At 51.2% G+C, this 21,405-nt stretch overlaps 1 protein-coding gene across 3 annotated transcripts in view; it reads right to left on the reverse strand.

The window, feature by feature from the left end:
- The window catches only part of AKAP10 (A-kinase anchoring protein 10), a 522,318-nt gene that overhangs the window by 278,439 nt on the left and 222,474 nt on the right, over nucleotides 1-21,405 (reverse strand). For all 3 annotated transcript variants that reach the window (XM_078679922.1, XM_078679919.1, XM_078679921.1), the window contains one exon: nucleotides 5,558-6,094. In XM_078679922.1, the coding sequence (XP_078536048.1) occupies nucleotides 5,558-6,094 (537 nt within the window). The remainder of the gene's footprint in view (nucleotides 1-5,557; nucleotides 6,095-21,405) is intronic.

Raw genomic sequence — 21,405 nt, forward strand, 5'->3', positions numbered from 1 at the left:
TCAATGCCGGACCAGACACGGGGGCGTTCCCGACATTCTTTGGCTTTTGCCGACGTCACGCGACGCCGGGAACGCCCCCGATTCTGTTCCGGCATTGCCGGCACCTCCCTTGCTCCCCCTCCCGCTTGTTTCCTGGTGTGGGAAATTAAACAAAGGTTTCTTTCTTCATACTGAAGCATCAGTGTGTTCCTGCAGATACTGACCTCGGTGGAAATGACAATGTTCCTTTAAGACGGCCTCCCACCATGAGGCAGCCTCGGCAGCGGCGAGGTGCGCCCTGTCTGCCTTGATGTCACGACAGGCAGAGGCCACCCCTTCGGAGCTCGCGGAGGCGGGCGTGCTGTTTCAGGAAGTGACTCGCTTTCACTTCGCTCGCAGCGGCTCTTCGAGACTTCAGGAAAAGAAAGTTGGGCAGAGCTGCAAGCTGGTCCGGCTGCTTCCGAAGGCAGGACCATGGGGTAAGCTCACGCGCTTGGCGTGCCTCTTTCAGCCCTGCTGTTCCACATGGGCCCGTCTCTAATAGAGCATCGTGTCTCAAGTAGGCAAAGGCTTGCATTATACGTTCTTTGTCAGACCTAAGAACATTCGTAACCTAAGACCACTCGCTCTTGTTCCCAGTAGGTTGGAAGGGCTTTCCAAGTGCAGGCGGCTCTCTGTCTGTCCCAAGGACAGAGGGCAGTGACCTGGCTCGTTGCTGCCCTATGTCCCGGGTTAAGTGCTGTTTGCTTGTTGGGAGCTGGCTTCCTCTCTCCAGATGTTTCTCTTGCTGCTGCGTCGAGAGCGCTGTACAAGTGCAGACTAGCACACATCTACAGTTCAAGCTTTCACAGGGGCAGCAGCAGGGTTTCTTGTAAGACAGCACCAGCAGTAACTTGTACACGGGATAGTACAACAGACTTATCTTCTGACACCCTACAGGGAAAAACCATGTGTAGTATTTACACCCTGCAGTGTTAGTAACACACATTGCTTACGATGGACAGGCAGGCACTTCTATAATTTGAGAGTACCAGCACTTTTCAGAAGAGGTGATGCACGTATATTACTAGTATAACGGCACTTTTTTGGTAGCATACGGGTGTTCTAGGATAGAGAGGGCCGGCAGTTTTACATTTTAATTTCAGTGATTGTGTGTTCACGTAGGCGAATAGGAGGCTCGCGTTTTCGGGGCTGTGTGGCGAATTTTAATGGTTGTAGCTTGTAATGAGCCAATTGTGAGTTCCAAAAAATTCAAGTGCCCCAAATTTGGTACCACATAGGGTATTCCGGACACCTCTGTGAAGCCATGCAGCAAGTACACCTTTGTTTTAGCAAAAATACTTGGAATGCATGAGCGCAGGCGTCCATATTGAATTCCTGCAGATTATTCCACCCCTCTACTTGTGCAGCCAAGGCAGTACCGGTTAGGACCAGTTGTGACTTTGGTTTACTGGGAACCGCATTGACCCCACCATGTTCTACCAGGCTCACCAGGTTCTGACAGCCACTCAGTGGCGATGTGCCTTTTTCTAAAACCATCTTTCTAGACCATTTTCGACGCTGCAGGCAATACAAACTTTGGTTAACGACTCTGGAGGCCATTCCCAGATGTTGGCGAAAAAACAGCTGATTGAAAGTGAGACCTGCTTTGTCTAACGTGATGTGTCTGTGTTATAAAGAGCAGAGCTGTGAGGCGGCACCAGTTTGTTGCGTGGTGCTTTGTGCTGGATAAGCTGGTCTTGAAAATCACTGTCCGTATAACTGAGGCACAAACTGTTCCATCAGTAATCTTGCATTAGAGATTGCTACAGAGTGCAGTCTACAGGGCGGGCCTCGCATGCTATTCTGTCCAGCCCCCTGGGGTGTCTACAAACAGCAGGTGTAAACTGTTGTCTACTGCTTGTGCAGTGCATGCATCACGAAACTGCATTGTGTTTTGATGTCCCCATGGTGGCCAGAGGTTTCTGGCAGAATCGCCATTGCTGCTCTTTTTAAGGAGTGGATCAGATTTAGCGTTGCAGAAACACACCCGATACCCTCAAAGCCCCCCCTTTGAGAAAAGCACATAAGCTCAGTTTCTGGAAGACTGCCTTGAAGCTCCTGTTGTAAGTGGCGGATATAAGTAGCCTCTTTGTTGACATCGACTGAGATTGTCCCAGAGTTGGTAGGGAAGTTCGGCTCAGCTGACACAAATCCAGGGGTCAGAAGGTCCAGGAGTGAGTCCAGAGAAGGCCTGGCATAGGACATTCTTGAGTTTCCTTTTGAGCTTAGAACAATCTTTTTTTGTTGTCTACAAATCCGGTTCAAACTGTTCCAAATGTTGTGGATCACATGTTCTCAGAGTTTTTCCATTGGCATCCGTTTTGTGGAAGGACATGGGAGTGATCTGTTGTCAGATGCTGATCTCGGGTTGCCAAAAAGGCTGTCATTTTGGAATAGTGACTGCTTGCCTTTGACACTGTACAGAGCTGTGCTGCCTTTTGGTTAGGTTCTCGCCATACAGAATCCACATATACACACACACACACACACGTACACACACACACGTACACACACACACACACACACACACACACGTACACACACACACGTACACACACACACACACACACACACACGTACACACACACACACGTACACACACACACACACACACACACACATATATATATGAACACAAAACTCCCTCCAAAGGAACGAGGCAGAGACCCAGGAGGATACAGTTGGAAGCAACTTTAATGAAAAAACTGGCGAATGCATTTCGGCAGACCACTGCCTTCCTCAGCGCCCAAAGCGTCCCAACTGTGCATTCACAGCATAGTGGTGAGTTCAACCCCCATGTACCTTGTTGGAGCAGGTACGCTCCTCCCCCTTTCAGCCAATTTCCACACCTGCGTTGAGTCCCGTTGTGTAGAGGGACTTCATTTCCCAGAATCCAACAGTGAGACCCTTGGGAATTGTGCGCGGGGCGAACAAGAAACAGTTTGTCAAGAGTCAGTGCGGGGGGTACAACGAACAATGTCCAACCACTGGAACAAAGGAAAAGGACTGTGCATTTGTAGATGGGGTTTTCTTCATTGCCTACCATACACATTTCTCATGCCTCATTTCCCCACCTACTTCCTGCGAGCATAATGCAGTGGTAGTCCCTAAGACAGGTAGCCAACCCTGTATATCAAGGTATTAAAGAGATTTGTTGGCTTTTATATGGGTCAGTACAATCAGTGTTGTCACAATATGCCGCAAAAACCCAAGCAGACGTCATCAAACAGCAATATTTTAGAATGTCTATTTGTGGTGATTGTCACTGATGCAGGAGAAGGTAAACAAAACTGTTTACTTTCTTCCCTTCACTGCACGTCCCCTTTGAAGGCCCCGTATGCTTGTCAAACTATATATGTGTGTATATTTTTTATTGTGGGGAAGGTGCAGCGTATCATTTAAAGACCGGTATAGATGCAGCTGGCAACGTCACACGCAGGGCGACAGAGTGTACAGCATCCTAGTGTTGCTCACCTGCTAGGATGGTAGCTGAACACATGGGGCCACCGTAGGTGGAGACGGTTGGTTTACCCCTCTGTTTCTATTGCCCTGGCCTTCAGGAGGAGAGGAGAGTAAGGCAAGAGGTTTCATAAGGGGTTGTCTCCCAGGGCCGGGCCTCCTTGGCGATTGGCATTAAGGCAGTGGATATTGATTGGACAGTTGCATTCAAAGTGTGTTGGGGTTGTTTTTTGGAGGTGAGCTAAGGCAAAGACGGGGTGCCACGGCTCTGCCAGGGGCAGGAGCCATGCATGCTTCCGGTCCACTGGTTAATGATACCATGATGGTGGAAGCTTCAGAGTGGAGCTTCAGAGTGGAGCTTCAGAGTGGAGCTTCAGAGTGGAGCTTCAGAGTGGAGCTTCAGAGTGGAGCTTCAGAGTGGAGCTTCAGAGTGGAGCTTCAGAGTGCAGAGTGGAGCTTCAGAGTGCATATTCAGAGTGGAGCTTCAGAGTGCAGAGTGGAGCTTCAGAGTGCAGAGTGGAGCTTCAGAGTGCAGATTCAGAGTGCAGATTCAGAGTGCAGAGTGGAGCTTCAGAGTGGAGCTTCAGAGTGGAGCTTCAGAGTGGAGCTTCAGAGTGGAGCTTCAGAGTGGAGCTTCAGAGTGCAGAGTGGAGCTTCAGAGTGCAGAGTGGAGCTTCAGAGTGCAGAGTGGAGCTTCAGAGTGCAGAGTGGAGCTTCAGAGTGGAGCTTCAGAGTGTCAAGAGCAATGCCAATAGCTCGAACTTTAACAAAGGCAAAACCATTGCATTGTAAATGCTTGTTTCTTCATCCCTCCTTTTGCTCTTCCCCTCTCCCGTTTATTCCTGTTCCTTGCTGCCTCTTCCCCTTTCCTTTTGTTACCCCTATGTAAAGGAGGTGTGTTATAATCTTATGTACATTGGTACTTTTCGTGCCCCCTCCCTTTCGCCCCACTTGGCATGTGCCATGCCTTTGTTTGCCAACATTCTCCAGGTCACTGGAACCAGTGGTGGTGTAAGGATAAAATAAAGAAGACGTCGGTACTTATTTACTTTGTATGTTTGTTTGCAACAGTATTCTGTGTTGGCATACCATTAGTTGAGGGTCAGGACAGCTCAAACCCAAATCAAATACCTCTAAACCCCTTTTATAAATAAAAAAACAATGTTTTAAAATGCTTGCACTGTTACATAATATTGCCATAGTGTATTTTCTTTTTCTAAAAGGAAATTAAACAGGATGGAAATCAAGCTCATGAACAGTAGGGCATCACATGCAAGTGAGTCCTTTGCAGAGGAGAGGGTGGGTGCAATGTACTTGGACTTCATGGAAATCTGCCTGTGTTAAGCAGAATAATGTTTTGAGGGAAGGTATAGCAGACGATGTGGAGCTGGTGGGTAATTGCACAAGTCCAGCGTTGTAGCAGCCAGCAAACCATTATGCAGACTAGTTTTCCCAGGATTAGGCACGTCTCCATCTGCACCTTCTAGAGGGTTTGTTAAAAAAAAACAGGTTGTGCAGGGCAGACTGAAAAAGGATGTGATGTGCATTTCAATCAACGACACCACTTGCAACTGTTCCCAAGGGAGGTTAGGAGTCTTCCCGTCAGATAATATTCGCACTAGCAATTTCATACGTCAGATCACTAGAATGATTAACTTAATGCCAGGGCAAACATTGCATACTAATACACATCAGCAATATCCATTTACCAGTACTTGGGCACAGATGTATACTGGGGGTTAGAGCTTGGCAAAAATCTCAAATATTTCTAAAACTCACCTGGTGAAGGAAATACACGTACTGCAACATTTGACTGGGTAGGTTATTGTAAATCCACCATATGTTTCACTTGTTTGGGGAGTGCAAGTTAGCTAAACATTTGAAATGGCAAAAATGTCTCGGATTAGGTTTTATAGGATTCTTCAAAATCAAATAAGTACCCTTGCACAAGTCAATTCTCGAAAGAGAAAACACACCAGATCTGTTTACAGGCAAATTTTTGTTTGATATGTAGTCACCTTTCCTATCCACCAGCCAACAATTACTTTTGATATATGTAAGTTTTAAAAATACTCACTCTTCATAAGCTTTCCTGACAAGTCTTTCAGTGCAGAAGTGGGGCTGTTTTTATTTGAGACTGTACCCCTGGAGCTTTCCTCCACTTGAGCGGAAGCAGGTAGAGATTTTCCTAGGTTGATGGGAGAGTTATGGTGATGCAGACCTGACCGGTTCTGAGCATTCTTCAACCTATTCATCAAGTCTATTTCTTTCGACCTGTTGAGAAGAGACTGCGTGGTGTTGGAACCCTCAACTACACTGTCCACATGGGTGGGCTGGCCCGACACTTCAGGATCATGCCTCTGTAAGGAAGGCGATACTGGTTCTGCTAAGGTGCTCTGCTTTACTGTGTTTAGGCTGTGCGCTCTGATGCGCGACCAGGTGGTAGAACGAAAACTTTCAGCCTCCAGCCAAAACCGAACCAAATGTTCCATCCTTCGCAGTTCCATGAACTGAATAAAATAGGGAAGGGCCACATTGTCCAGCAAAACCTGCTCAAGGTTCTTTGAAAGCTTGGATTTTGCATCTTGGGTCTGATAGTTTAGGCATGAGCGACCTAGAGACAAGAAAAAAATGAAAAAAATAAGTATATGCATATGCTGACTTTCCAAAAGGACTATAGTTCTACAGAATTTCAATATATCACTGTTACTTGGAACATGACATCTAACACCAGAGCGTTGCTTCGGAATTGCATTTGAAATCACAAAGGATCTCATGACTAAATGTCTATCTAAACCAAAGCATCACCCAGCCGTCAAGCTTCAAAAGCAGAGTTCTTGCATAGTGCCCTTGAAATGTCTTAAAACACATTAATATGATACACGAATTTTAACAGTATTTCACCAGAACATCAAGGAAGTAGAGACAGCACAGAAGCACTTAAATTGCTTCTGGTATCGGTAGGAAGAAGCATATAGTAATCTAATTAAGCATGAGTCACCAATATTGAAAACGTCTCAAAACAGGTGTCTACTAGTTTGAAACAAGCACTGGCAAAGCCAATAAATATTACTTTTAAAAGGTGAATAGCAACCTATTAGTTTTGGTTTGCCAGTGCTTCTTTGGATTGGCGCTTCCGCATATTCTTTCCTTTTTACTTTTACATTTTGAAATAGCAATCAATGATGTTGGAATGGTAAAGTAAAAATGCCAAAATGGACGCCAGTGCATCACAATGCCTGTGATGCATGTTCACACAGGTAAAGATCTGCCATTCTAAAGTGGATTTTCTTTAAATAAATAAAAAAAATCACGATGCATGCCTTGTGCATCGTTGTAATTGCATGCTTGGCACAGACCTGGCAGGCAGTATGATTTTTTAAGTATATCGGTCCATAAGCCATTTTAGAATGTTAAAGAAAAATAAAGTGCATTGGACTGCAAAACGAGAAGTGAGCAGCCGTGATAGCAATTTACATGTGGCCCGTCCTGAAAAATAAAATAGCAGCAGGATGGGGATTGGCGGCAGAGCACTAGGGAGCATTGGAGGAGTTACGGGTGAACAAATAGAGAAAATGCAACGGTGGTGGCGGAGTTGAAAAAAGTAATTAAAAAAAACTAAAACGCAGCAAGAGTAACAGAGAAGCAACAGATCAGCGGTGGCAGGGCTGGACAGGGCTTTTATTCCACCAGGTATTACCCTGGTGGACTGGAGCCCCTGAAGACCGTTGTTAAAGCCCAAGGCGAATCTTGGCCCATCTGTCACTTTCTGCAACTCCCCGAGGTTAACTACGGCAGGCACGAGTAGGCCTCACGACAGAGAGAAAGAGAGGGGGGGGAAGAGAGAAGGTAGGGAGAAAGTGATTAGTGAAGTAGAGAAAGAGGATATAAGAGTGAATTCATGGATGGACAGAGAAAGACTGCACGAAGGATGAGCATTTTTACCTGGGATGCTTTTTATTAATTCCCATGTTCTGCTCTGAGCAGAGGGGTTAAAGAGAGGGGAGTGGATGATAGGGTGAACAAGCAAATAACGAGGATAACAAGTAAAGTAGCCATGCCCTCCCAGTAAGTCCTGAATGAAAAATAAAATAAGATAGCAGTGGAAAGATACATCTTTTAGTATCAGAAGCAATGTTGAAGCTGCAGTGCTCCACGCACACCGACCTACTCATAAAACCAGTGTTTAATGTAAAACAGAATTACGTTAGTGTAGCCGCAAACCACAAATCAACGTGTGAAGACGAGTAGAGCTGTGGTGCCAAACTAAAGACCTGTTTTTTTTTCGTTTTTTCCCTAGGAATCCTACAATTATGGAGTGTGGAAGGTGACCACAGCAGGCCGTGACATTCTTGGGCTGAGCAGCAGTAAACCAGCCTTGTTCCAGAGACGGCACCACATCACATTCTTTCTGCAGATTGCCACAACCAGCAGAGATATGGAGGAGTCAACAGATGGGGTTTTAGCTGGGAGCGTTCAGGATGGGCATAAAGGGCTCATGTTGTAAACTCCTCCGTGATATTTACCTAAGCAACTTGGATGAAGGAAAACAGCAACATTCAGAGGTCATGCGTTGATATGCAGGAAATATAAAGGCAGCAAAAGTACTGCACACACCCTTTGTATATCCACAAGCCCACAGGAGAGAACTCGACTCTCTGTTGGTAAGCCTAGACTACTCAAGGCATCTTTCTTGACCACTGGGATAAAAACATTTCCAAAAGTTTTTTTTTGATTGTGCTTCCTGACTGCGTACAGTATCATCTTTGGTGATAAATAGCTGCTGCACTGCTGTGAACCTCCTGCAGAGCTATTCTAGGCCTCACATGTCATTATTTAAATTACTAGCTATCGAGGGGCATGGCTTAGACGGCAAGCAAAATGGCCACGTAGCTACGGAGCTTTGCGCCAACGGTCCGCTAGTGATCCCATTTCATTTTGAGATTTCTATGATGAGTTGGGAACACCTCGTAACCTTCAATTCTCGCCCTCAAGAAGTTCCTCGATATTGTACTTGTGTGGCGGGCAAGTACATTTCTCTCTATACCAAATACCTTGTTGGTTTTTGGCACTCTAAGAAATAAGTGTTGTCTCAGTTGTTAATGGCTTCCATTTTGTGCACTCCTTTAAGCGCTGCGTGAACACCACAGTAAACTTGACTTTTACCTCAAGAACTACACTGTACCTTCAGGGTAAACAGGGAACTCTCCTTTAAGGCTGCCAGCTTGTAGTTTTCGGCAATTGAAATGATATACACCGTTTTCCTTGGTAACGACCACCATTTTGTTGCCTTCGAGATGTTCAAAATTCCTCATTTGAGTGTTCTTTGCTCTACCATCCCAGCTCATCTATAATTATTTTTCTTTCCTCAACTCATATGAATATGCTGTATGACATTATTTTAGCGATATGTTATGTGGTTTCCCCAGTATTTAATTGTTTCGCAATTAATCAACCAATCAAACATTTATAGAGAGCAGCAAATCATCCGTAGGGTAGGGAGGAGCTAAAGCAGTTTGCTGATGCGTGGAGGTTTGATCATTCAAGCATCCAAGTCTTTAGTTCTGTTCTGAATTGCTGGAGCGACAGTGCGGTCCTGAGGTGCAGGGGGAGCTTGTTTCAAGCCTAACCTGCCAAGTGCAAGAAGGAGTGTCCTCCGCTGTTGGCTCTACGGAACCGTGGGGTGTCTGCGAGGCAGAGGGAAACTGATCTAAGGTGTCTGGTCGGTTGGAGGAGGGTCAAGCACTTGTTGATGAATGCTGGTCCTTCGTTGTGCAGGGCCTTGTAGGAGAAGGTCAGCATCTTGAACTGACATCTCTTCTGAAATGGAGCCAGTGTAGTTTCTTGAGATGTTGAGTGATGTGGGCCCTCTGGGGGAGGTTGAGTATGAGACTTGCCACTGAGTTCTGTATTGTCTTGAGTCTCTTCAGGAGGTGTGCAGCGTGTTTCCATAGTCTAGTCTGCTGGTGTTGAGGGCCTGCATGACAGTCCTTCTGGTGTCTGCCGGGAGCCAACTGAAGATCTTGCAGAGCATCTGAAGGGTGAGGAAGTAGGCGGATGAGACTGCGCTGACTTGCTTCTCCATGGATAGCTTGCTATCCTGGATGATGCCGTGGTTGCGGGCTTGGTTTGTTGGGGCAAGGGATGTGCCGAGCTCCTCAGGCAACCACGTGCCAGTCCATGGCCAGGTGTTGCTGGCAAAAATGAGGACTTCCTTTTTCTGTGTAGAGTTTGAGACAGTTGTCCTTCATCCAGTCCTTGACATCATGAATCTGTTAAAGTTAGCTTTAGTGGTAGAGGGATCTTCGGACAGTTAGAGGATGCGCTGTGTATCATTGGAGTAGGAGAAGATGTTGAGTCAGTGTGATCTGACGGTGGCGGCCAGGGGAGTCATGGAGGTGTTGAAGGGGGTCGGGTTGAGGGACGATCCTTGGGGTACTCCACAGATGATCTACTTGGGCTTTAGGCCAACGGTGAAAGGCAGATCCTTTGGTTTTTGCCGGTGAGGTATGATGTGACCCATTTGAGGGCGTTTCCTTGAATCCCAATGTGGTGCAGTCTGCTGATCAAGATGTGGTGGGCGACAGTGTCAAATGCGGCAGGCAGGTCCAGGAGGATGCGGGCTGCTGTTTCCCCACTGTCCAGGAGGGTTCTGATATCAGTGGCTGCAATCAGAGCTGTCTCAGTGCTATGGTTACCTCCAAATCCAGATTGGGAGGGATCACAAGGTTGTGGTCTTCTAGGTGTTGGGTGAGTTGCTGGTTGATCGCTTTCTCAAGGGCTTTTGCTGGACAGTGGAGCTGAGAGATGGGTCAGTAGTTCATAATTTTGGGTAGGTCAGAGGATAATTTTTTCAGGAGTGGTCTCACTTTAGTGTGTTTTTATAGTCTCAGGGAAGGAGGTTGCGTTGATGTAGGTGTTCAGGACCTTCTGAGCTTTCTCTCGAGTGCAAAGAACATTGTTACAGATGAAGTGATATTGTTTACTGTTTTTTCATCAATCAATCAATCAATCATATCATTTGTAAAGCGCACTACTCACCCGTGAGGATCTCAAGGCGCTGGGGTGGGGAATGCTGCTACTACTCGAAAAGCCAGGTTTTGAGGAGTTTTTTGAAGGCCAGCAGGTCTTGGGTCTGCTGTAGGTGGATGGGGAGGGTGCTCCAGGTCTTGGCGGCAAGGTGGGAGAACGAACTGCCACCGGAGGTTGCTCTTCGGAAGCGGGGGACTATGGCGAGGGCGAGGTCGGCGAAGCGGAGCTGGCGGATGGGGATGTAGAAGCGGAGTCGTCTGTTGAGGTACGTTGGTCCGGTGTTGTGGAGTGCCTTGTGTGTGTGGGTGAGGAGCTTGAAGGTTACCCTCTTGTTGACCGGGAGCCAATGCAGGTCTCTCAGGTGGGGTGTGATGTGGCTGCGGCGAGGGATGTCGAGGATCAGGCGTGCAGAGGCGTTCTGGATGCGTTGGAGCCGTCTCAGGATGACCTTTGCCGGGAACGGGAGCAGGGAGATGGGACGGATTTTCTCTCTTTCCAACAAGGAGGGCAATGATATTTCATAACTGAAAGTGGGTCTGACTCGAGTCTCTGAATGGAAGAAGAGAAATTTTTTGAAGCTTAACGGTGATAAGACCGAGGTGGTGATATTGGGCAAGGGAAAGGACCTATGGGGCCCCCATCATTGGCCTATCGACATGGGCTCCATCCCTTTACCCGTGGCCGTGGTACGCAACCTCGGGTTTCTCGTTGATGAGAATCTTACTATGAGACAGCAGGCCGTGAAGGTGGCCTCAATGTGTTTTGTCATCTTGAAATGGCTTCAGAAGATTTTGTGGATGTTACCTTCTTCGACACAGAGAACCGTGGTCCAGGCACTTGTGATCTCACGCCTGGACTACGGTAACGTTCTCTATCTTGGAGCTGACCAGAAAATAACTAAAAAACTCCAAGTTGTTCAGAACGTGGCTGCCCGGCTTCTCCAAAATGTTCAGAGGAGAGCTTCCGCCTCACCAGCACTTCACGACCTTCATTGGCTTAAAGTCCCTAGCCGAATCAAATTTAAAGCCCTGTGTCATTTATTTAAAATCAAACAAGGCTTAGCTCCTAAATATCTACAGGGCCTAGTTCAGGCTTATAAGCCCAGCCGAAAATTACGATCTTCAGGAAACGGCGATTTCGCCGTTCCCAGATTTAGGCTGGTTAAAATGGGAGGTCGTTCTTTCTCCCATTTGGGTCCTAAGATGTGGAATGCCCTACCCGTGACCCTGAAGACGGAATGTAATCTTCTCCGTTTTCGCAAGGGTCTTAAAACCTGGCATTTTCAGCAGTAATGTCGGAGGTTCTTCTAATTGCAATTTCACTCTGCTAGTTCTTCTCTAGTCTGTCCCTAGCGCAGGGAAACCCACTGTGGGTAGCTGTGCGCATTATAAGTTTAATAAAATAAATAAATAATAAATAAGTTCTTGAGGTCCTTGGGGTCCGCATTGGGTTTCTTGAGTAAGGCGTTGATCTCTGTGTGCTTCCAGCTCTCCGGGAAGATTGCTGTCTCGAAGGAGGCGTTAATGACTTTCCAGAGATGGGGTGCGATGGATGTGCTGGCTTTGTTGAAGATGTAGTGTGGGCATGGGTCTGACGGAGATCCAGAGTGGATGGTGTTCATGATTTTGATGGTGTCATCGTCATTGATGTTGGTCCAGGAGAGCAGGCACTTGGGGCCCGATGTAGGTAGCCCTTTACCGATCGGAATCGGCCGAAAATACCGATTTTCGGCCGTTTCCGATCGGTAGAGGGCTATGGAGATGTAGGGGCACATTTTCGGTAATTTTACCGAATCGTTATCATTACCGAATCGGTAAATTTACCGAGTCGGTAATATTTACCGATTCGGTAATGATAACGATTCGGTAAAATTACCGAAAATGCAATGTAGGTAGCCTATGTTCCGGCAGCACATGGCTTACAGAATCTGTATTTTACCATGGAATACAAATCCATGGTAAAAAACCGATTCCTGTGTACATGCACATCTGTGCATGTACACGTGCCATGTGACAGACAGACGTGCCCTTAGGGCATGTCTGTGTGCCACATTGCACACATGGCCGTTTTGGGGGTGCTAGAGGGTGTCAAAGTGACACCCCCTGCACCCTTGTGAATTCTTAAATTACCGATTTGGTAAATACCGAATCGGTAATGCCTAATCATTCCTATGGGCTTCAAAGCCCATAGGAATGAATGGGCATTACCGATTCGGTATTTACCAAATCGGTAATTTAAGAATTGTTAAGGATTCGGTAACGAATCCAGATGTTGGGACCTACATCCCATTTACCGATTTTTGAATACCGAATCGGTAGGATTCGGTATTTCAAAATCGGTAAATGGGATTTACCTACATCGGGCCCTTGGTGTGGATGGTGGTTGTGGGGGCGAAGGTCTCGGTGGTTGTCGGGGCGGTCGTGGCGTTGAAGCTGTTGTGGATGTCTGCTATCTTGCGGTGGAAGAAGGTGGCCAGCGAGTCGCACAGGTCTTGCGAGGGTGGGATGTCGTTGGTGTTGGAGCTGGGGTTGGAGAGTTCCTTCACGATCAATCAATCAATCAAGCAAATTTGTATAGCGCGCTACTCACCCGTTAGGGTCTCAAGGCGCTGGGTGTGGGGGGGTCGCTACTGCTCGAAAGGCCAGGTTTTGAGTTGTTTCCTGAAGGAGAGATAGTCCTGGGTCAGCCCTAGGTGGGTGGGGAGGGGAGGGAGTTCCATGTCTTGGCCGCCAGGTAGGAGAAGGATCTTCCTCCGGCGGTGGCTTTGCGGATTCGTGCGACGGTGGCGAGGGCGAGGCTGGCGGATCGGAGCTGGCGGGTGGGTTTGTAGAGTGTGAGGCGGCTGTTGAGGTATTTGGGGCCCAGGTGGTGGAGAGCCTTGTGTGCGTGGGTGAGGAGTCTGAACGTGATCCTCTTGCTGACGGGGAGCCAGTGCAGGTCTCTCAGATGGGCAGAGATGAGGCTGTGACGGGGGATGTCCAGGATGAGTCGTGCCGAGGCGTTCTGTATGCGCTGGAGTCTTTTTTGGAGTTTGGCTACGGTTCCAGCGTAGAGGGTGTTCCCGTAGTCCAGTCGGCTGGTGACAAGGGCCTGGGTGACCGTCTTCCTGGTTTCGGTGGGGATCCATCGGAAGATCTTTCGGAGCATGCGCAGGGTGTTGAAACAGGTTGACGAGACATCGTTAACTTGCTTGGTCATCTTGAGAGAGGAATCCAGGATGAAGCCTAGATTGCGTGCATGGTCCGTTGGCTTGGGGGCGGTGCCCAGGGCCGGGGGCCACCAGGAGTCGTCCCAGGCAGAGGGGGACGTGTCGAACGCAGCGGAGAGGTCCAGGAGGATGAGGGCCACTGTTTCCCCCTTGTAGAGCAGGGTCCGGATGTCGTCGGTGGCTGCGATGAGGGCGGTCTCGGTGCTGTGGTTGGCTCTGAAGCCGGACTGCGAGGGGTCGAGGGATCCGTTTGTCTCGAGGAAGGCGGTCAGCTGTCTGTTGACGATCTTCTCGATGACTTTAGCAGGAAAAGGGAGGAGCGAGATGGGGCGGATGTTTTTGAGATCGGTGGGGTCCGCTGTAGGTTTCTTCACGAGGGCGCTGATCTCGGCGTGCTTCCAGCTCTCCGGGAAGGTGTTGAAGGAGGCGTTGATGATGTTCCGGAGTTGGGGTGCGATGGTGGAGTCGGCCTTGTTGAATACGTGGTGTGGGCAGGGGTCGGTCGGTGATCCGGAGTGGATGGTGTTCATCGTGCGGGCTGTGTCTTCGGTGGTCACCGTGGTCCAGGTGCGAAGGGTGGCGGTGGGGGGCGTTGGTTCGACGGTTGGGTGCGTGGGTGGGGCGCCGAAGCTGTTGTGGATGTCGGCGATCTTGCGGTGGAAGAACGAGGCGAGGGAGTCGCAGAGGTCTTGTGACGGAGTGATGTCGTTGGTGCCGGTGCTGGGGTTGGAGAACTCCTTGACGATAGTGAAGAGCTCTTTGCTGTCGTGGGCGTTGTTGTCCAGTCGTTCCTTCAGGGATTTCTTCTTGGTGGTGCGGATGAGCTGGTGGTGCTTGCGGGTAGCGTGTTTGAGGGCGGTCATGTTGTCGGTGGTCCGGTCGAGGAGCCAGGCTTTCTCGAGGGTGCGGCAGGTCTTCTTGGAGTCCTTGAGGTCTTCGGTGAACCAGGATGCCTTCTTGCTTCTGGGTCTGCTGGGAGGGTTCTTTAGTGGCGCGAGGTCGTCGGCGCAGGCGGTCAGCCACTGTGTGAAGTTGCGGGCTGCTTCGTTGGGGTCCGTTGTGTTGGCGGGTGGGTTCTGGCTGAGGGAGGTGGTGAGCTGGTCTGCGGTGATCTTGCTCCAATTCCTGTGAGGTACCTGTTGCGGGTGGTGGTGGGTCGTGGATCTTTTGAAGCTGAAGTGGACGCAGCTGTGGTCGGTCCAGTGGAGTCCGGTGGCATGGCTGAAGGTGATGTACTTGCTGGAAGAGAAGACAGGATCAAGCGTGTGGCCGGCGTAGTGGGTGGGGGTGTTGACCAGTTGCTTGAGTCCGAGGTTGGCGAGGTTTTCCAGCAGGGCGGTGGTGTTGCGGTCCTTGTTGTTCTCCAGCTGGAAGTTGAGGTCCCCGAGGAGGATGTAGTCGGTGGAGGGGAGGGCGTGCGGGCTGATGAAGTCTGTGATGTCTTCGCTGAATTGTGTGTGTGGTCCCGGGGGTCTGTAGACGAGGGTGCCTCTGAGGGTCGTCTTAGGGTCGGTGTGAATCTGGAAGTGGAGATGTTCGGCTGCGGCGAAGGAGTCGTTGGCGTCGGTCGTGATGTGGATGGTGTTCCTGTGGACGATGGCGATGCCACCTCCGGTCTGGTTGATGCGGTCCCTCCTGATGATCTTGTACCCGTCCGGGATGGCGATGTCGGGTGCAGAGGAGCCGTTCATCCAGGTTTCCGTGAGGAAGGCGACGTCCGGTGATGTAGCGTCGAGGAGGTTCCAGAGTTCCACGGCGTGTCTGTGGACGGAGAGGGTGTTGATCAGGATGCACTTGAGGTGGTTGCTGCTGGTGTTTGTCTTGGCGGGTGCGGGGCAGGTTCGGAGGCAGGTGAACTTGCAGGTGCAGCAGGTGAAGGGTCCGTGGGTGCGTCTCGGGGTGGCTCGGCAGCAGGCGTGGGTCCGGCCGGCATTGAGTACGTTGAGAGTGGCGGCGTCTTAGGTCAGTCGGGTCGTCTTGCCTCGGCGGGGAGGGCCAGGGGTACTGGCGCTGGGCGCCGGCCAGGCGCGGACGGGCGCAGACGGGCTTACCTTTGGCGCACCTTCGGCGCTCAATCGGCGCTCCCACTGCGCGCGTCCGCTGCGCGCGTCCGCTGCGCGGTCGCTCTGGGGGCGTCATAAGTAAGGAGCCGGGAGGGAGGAGCAGCTGGGTGGCGGGAGCGGGGCGGTGAATGGAATCACAGGGGGGCGGGGCCGCAGGGAGGCAGCGGCGGGAAATTCCAAGAAGCAGCGGGCAGCGGGAAATTCCCAGGAGCAGCGGGAAATTCCCAGGAGCAGCGGGAAATTCCCAGGAGCAGCGGGCAGCGAGCGAAGGAATCTGCAGGCAGGAGGCGGCAAAGGCAGGCAGGAGCGGCAGCAGTGAGTGGGGCGACCAAGCCCAGTGGAGGGCTGAGCGGTCAGCTGGGTGTCGTTAGCGTAGGAGATGATGTTTAGGTTGTGTTGGCGTGCAATGGCTGCGAGGGGGCTCATGTAGACGTTAAAGAGGGTGGGGCTGAGCGAGGATCCTTGCGGGACGCCACAGATGACTTCGGTGGCCGCGGATCTGAACGGGGGGAGGCGGACTCTCTGAGTTCTTCCGGCGAGGAACGAGATGATCCACTCCAAGGCTGTTCCTTGGATTCCAGTGTTGTTGAGGCGCTGCATCAGGGTGAGGTGGCATTCGGCGTCGAAGGCTGCTGAGAGGTCCAGGAGGATGAGGGCAGCTGTTTCTCCGTTGTCGAGCAGGGACCTGATGTCGGTAGCTGCGATGAGGGCGGTCTCGGTGCTGTGGTTTGCTAGGAAACCGGACTGCGAGGGGTCGAGGGATCCGTTTGTCTCAAGGAAGGCGGAGAGTTGTTTGTTGACGTTCTTCTCAATGACTTTGGCAGGAAAAGGGAGGAGCGAGATGGGGCGGAAGTTCTTGAGGTCCGTGGGGTCCGCGGTGGGTTTCTTCAGGAGGGCGCTGAGCTCGGCATGTTTCCAGCTCTCCCGGAAGGTGGCGGATGCAAAGGAGCTGTTAATGATGTCTCGGAGTTGGGGTGCGATGATGGAGTCGGCTTTGTTAAAGATGTGGTGTGGACAGGGGTCGGTTGGGGAGCCGGAGTGGATGGTGTTCATCGTGCGGGTGGTGTCTTCGGTGCTGACCGAGGTCCAGGTGCAGAGGGTGGTGGTGGGGGGCGCTGGTTCGGTGGTTGGGTGTGTGGTCTGTGGGCCGAAGCTGTTGTGTATGTCGGCGATCTTGCGGTGAAAGAACAAGGCGAGTGAGTCGCAGAGGTCTTGCGAGGGTGTGATGTCATTGTTCCAGGCGCTGGGGTTGGAGAGCTCTTTAACGATGCTGAAGAGTTCCTTGCTGTTGTGGGTGTTGTTGTCCAGTCGTTCTTTGAATGTTGTCCTTTTGGTGGTGCGGATCAGCTGGTGGTGTTTGCGGGTGGCGTTCTTGAGGGCTGTCATGTGTTCTGTTGTCTGGTCGTGGCGCCAGGCTTTCTCGAGGGTGCGGCAGGTTTTCTTGGAGTTTTTGAGGTCATTGGTGAACCACGAGGCTTTCTTGCTGCCGGGTCTGCTGGGAGTGTTCTTCAGTGGTGCGAGGTCATTGGCGCAGTTAGTGAGCCACTGTGTGTGGTTGAGGGCTGCTTCGTTGGGGTCCGTCGTGTTGGTGGGAGGGAGGTGGTGAGCTGGTCGGCGGTGATCTTACTCCAGCTTCTGCGGGGAACCTGTTGCGGGTGGTGGTGGGTCGTGGTTCTCCTGAAGGTGAAGTGGACGCAGCTGTGATCTGTCCAGTGTAGTCCGGTGGAGTGGCTGAAGGAGATGTGCTTGCTGGAGGAGAAGATTGGGTCCAGCGTGTGGCCGGCGTAGTGGGTGGGGGTGTTCACCAGTTGCTTGAGTCCGAGGTTGGCGAGGTTGTCCAGCAGGGCGGAAGTGTTGCTGTCGTTGTTGTTCTCTAGGTGGAAGTTGAGGTCCGCTAGGAGGATGTAGTCTGAGGAGGTTAGGGCGTGTGGGCTGATGAAGTCTGCGATGGCTTCGCTGAATTGTGTGCGCGGTCCCGGGGGTCTGTAGATGAGGGTGCCTCTGAGGGTGGTCTTGGGGTCGGTGTGTATCTGGAAGTAAAGGTGCTCGGAGGCGGTGAGGGTGTCGTCGGAGTTGGTCGTGATTCGGATGGTGTTTCTGTGGACGATGGCGACGCCTTCTCCGGTTTGGTTGGCGCGGTCCCTCCGGGTGATCTTGTAGCCATCCGAGATGGCTATGGTGATGTCGGGGGCTGAGGAGGCGTTCATCCAGGTTTCTGTGAGGTTTCTGGTGATGTTGTGTCGAGGAGGTTCCAGAGTTCGACGGCGTGCCTGTGGACAGAGCGGGTGTTGAACAGGATGCACTTGAGGTGATTGTTGCTGGTGCTTGGCTTGGCGGGTGCGGTGCAGGTACAGAGGCAGGAGAATTTGCAGGCTTGGCAGGTGAAGGGTCCGTGGGTGCGTTTCGGGGTGGCTCGGTAGCAGACGGGGTTCCGGCCGGCGTTGAGTGCGTGGAGGGTGGCAGTGTCATAAGTCCGTCGTGTGGGCTGGCATCCTCGAGGGCCAGGGGTCTTGGCGCTGGGCGCGGTCCAGGCGCGGACGGGCGTAGACGGGCTTGTCTTTGGCACGTGGTCTCCGCCATAAATGGTGTAGGGGGAGGGAGGAACTTCTCTCTAAATGGCCAGTGGGAGGGAGGAGTAGCTGTGAGGTGGGAGCGGGGTGGCGAATGGGAAGGGGAAAAGGGTAGAAGGGTACAGAAGAGAAAAAGGGGCGGGCTGCCAGGGAGCAGCGGCGGGGAGCAGCGGCAGGGAGCAGACAGAGCGGGAAGAACGGTCCCAGGGGTAGCGAAAATAAAGAAAATACAGTCGCAAATACAGAGGCACAAAATACAAGTGCAGGCACAGAAAACAGAAAAAAATACAAAAACCTTAGCAGTAGGGGCAGCGGCGAACACAGGGAGCCGCGCGGTGCGTGGAGCGACCGGCCCTGCGAACAGGGTCAGAGCTCTTTGCTGTTGTGCGCGTTGTTGTCTAGGCGGTTTTTGAAGGAGGCCCTTTTGGCAGATCTGATGAGGTGATGGGGTCTGCAGGTGGCGTTCTTGTGGGCTGCGTGGCTGTCTGGTGTTCGTTCACGGAGCCATATCTTCTCCTGCTTGGAGGCCCGGAGGTCTTCAGTGAAACTGCTGGATTTCTTGTTGGGGTGACTGTTGGAGGGTTTCTTGATCGGGGCGAGGGTGTTGGCGCAGTCGTTGATCCACTGCCTGAGGTTGTGGGCGGCGGTGTCGGGGTCGGTGGGGGGCTCTGGGCGAGGGTGGTGGTTAGCTGATCTTCAGTGACTTTGCTCCTGCAGCGGCGAGGCATCTGTTGGGTGTGGTGGTGCGTGGTGGGTTTCTTGAAGGTGAAGTGGATGCAGCGATGGTCAGTCCAGTGGAGTTTGGTGGTGTGGTTGAAAGAGACGTGGGGGCTTGCGGAGAAGATGGGGTCAAGCGTGTGACCAGCAGAGTGGGTGGGTGTTGTGACGAGTTGTCTGAGTCCGAGGTTGGCTAGGTTGTCGATCAGGGAGGTGGAGTTGGTGTCGTTGTTGTTCTCAAGGTGGAAGTTGAGGTCCCCGAGGAGGATGTAGTCCGTGGAGGCGAGGGCGTGTGTGCTGATGAAGTCGGCAATGGAATCGCTGTACTGTGGTCAGGGTCTGGGGAGTCTGTAGATGAGGGTACCTCTGAGGGTGGTGTTGCGGTCGGTGTGGATCTGGAAGTGCAAGTGTTCGGCGGTGCTGAGGGTGTCGTCGGTGTTGGTCGAGACTCAGAGTGTTCCTGTGGATGATGGTGATTCCTCCTCCTGCTCCATTGGTGCGGACCCTATGGGTGATCTTGTAGCCTTCCGGGACGGCTATGGCTATGGCTATGTCGGGTGCCGAGGTGGGGTTCAGCCAGGTCTCCGTCAGGAAGGCGACGTCTGGGGAGGTTGAGTCGGGTAGGTCCCAGAGTTCAATGGCGTGTTTGTGGGCGGAGCGGGTGTTGAGAAGGATGTATCTGAGGTGGTTGAGTTTTTTCCTGGTCAGCAGCATTGTCGGGCGGATGCTTGTGAAGCTGCAGTTCCGGCAGGTGAAAGCTCCATGGGTGCGCTTCCGGGCAGCCAGGAAGCAGGTGTGTGATCGTCCGGTGTTGAGTGCGTGGAGGGTTCTGGCATCGTAGCGGTGTCGGGCGTTGTGGCGTTCGTGGGGTCCAGGGGTCCTGGCGCTGGGCGTGGACGGGCGCAGACGGGCGTGCCTTAGGCGCGGCCTCCATATGAGGGGATGTGGGAGGGAGGAGCAGCTGGGAGGTGGGAGCAGGGCAGCGAATGTGATTGCAGGGCCACAGGGACGCAGCGGCGGAAAAAACGAGCGGGGCCGCAGGAGAACTGGGCACAGGAAGGAAAAACAAGTTTAGGCTAGAAAATAAGCACAGGCACAGGGGAATAAAAACAAGTCTGGGCAAGAAAGCAAGTACAGGCACAGGGGAATAAAAACAAGTCTGTGCAAGAAAGCAAGCACAGGCACAGGGGAATAAAAACAAGTCTGGGCAAGAAAGCAAGTACAGGCACAGGGGAATAAAAACAAGTCTGGGCAAGAAAGCAAGTACAGGCACCGGGGAATAAAAACAAGTCTGGGCTAGAAAGCAAATTAGGCACAGGGGAAAAATACAAGATTAGGCAAAAACAATGCAGGCAGAGCCTTCAGCAGCGTGGGGAGCGACCTGCCTGCGAGCAGGGTCAGAGTCATTATAAACTCTCCGTTACACTTTCTCCCTACAAAATGTCACATTCAGTGGAACATTGGTACTCAAGTTCTCTTTATTACTCATTTCATGGGGAGAATATGTCATTGGAAGCCACCGCATATTTCTTCTCCTGCCTTCTCACAATGTCATAACTTCTGATCTTCAAGCAATAAATCTACAGCATCCATACCGAAATCACAGGTCCTTCTTGTAGATCCCACGCCTGTGGTAATTCCTAAATCTCAAATGTCAGACATATTTTTGCCTTCTTCAAATAAGCATCCAAAGAAAGATCTTCCATCTCCAGTAAAACCTTCCTCGATCTCTATGGAACTGATACTAGAGGAAATAGACAAATGGTAATTTATGGAAAGAAGTGTCTCTGAACTAGACCAAAGGCCATTGATATCCAAGACTCTACATCTACTATTCACAAAATGTAATCTGAAATAAACGATTTAATGAGCCACACTGAAGATCTCGAAAAAAAGAGCTGGAGAAATAATATGCTACTTTAATGGTTTACCAGAGAATGTGGATGGCAATGACTATGACAATGCATTAAAGCATTCAATCAGAAAGTTCTGGATCTTTCTCAGTCTACCTCTCTCAATATCGAATGTGCTCTTAGATTGGATCCCAGAACTACTTCTAAACCCAGAGGTGTTATGTGGAGAAGTGTGGCTCACTGGTTAGAGGAGGCAGACCCTGAAGCAGAGGTCAGATCCGGGACCACGGTTCAATTCCCGACGCGGCAGGGTCTTGAGCCCAAATGTCCACGGACTCGATAATTCTCGCTTCGGTGCCTACTCGAATCACGGGTTCAAACTCTGCAACTCTGGGCAATAGCTTGCTTAATCTCCACTGCGGCGGGATGCCTGGCTTTCACCTTGGGGATGCCCAGTACGGGTTATCTCACAGGGAAAAAGC

Source organism: Lissotriton helveticus, chromosome 3_1 (genome assembly GCF_964261635.1).
Source record: "Lissotriton helveticus chromosome 3_1, aLisHel1.1, whole genome shotgun sequence".
NCBI classification, from domain to species: Eukaryota; Metazoa; Chordata; class Amphibia; order Caudata; family Salamandridae; genus Lissotriton; species Lissotriton helveticus.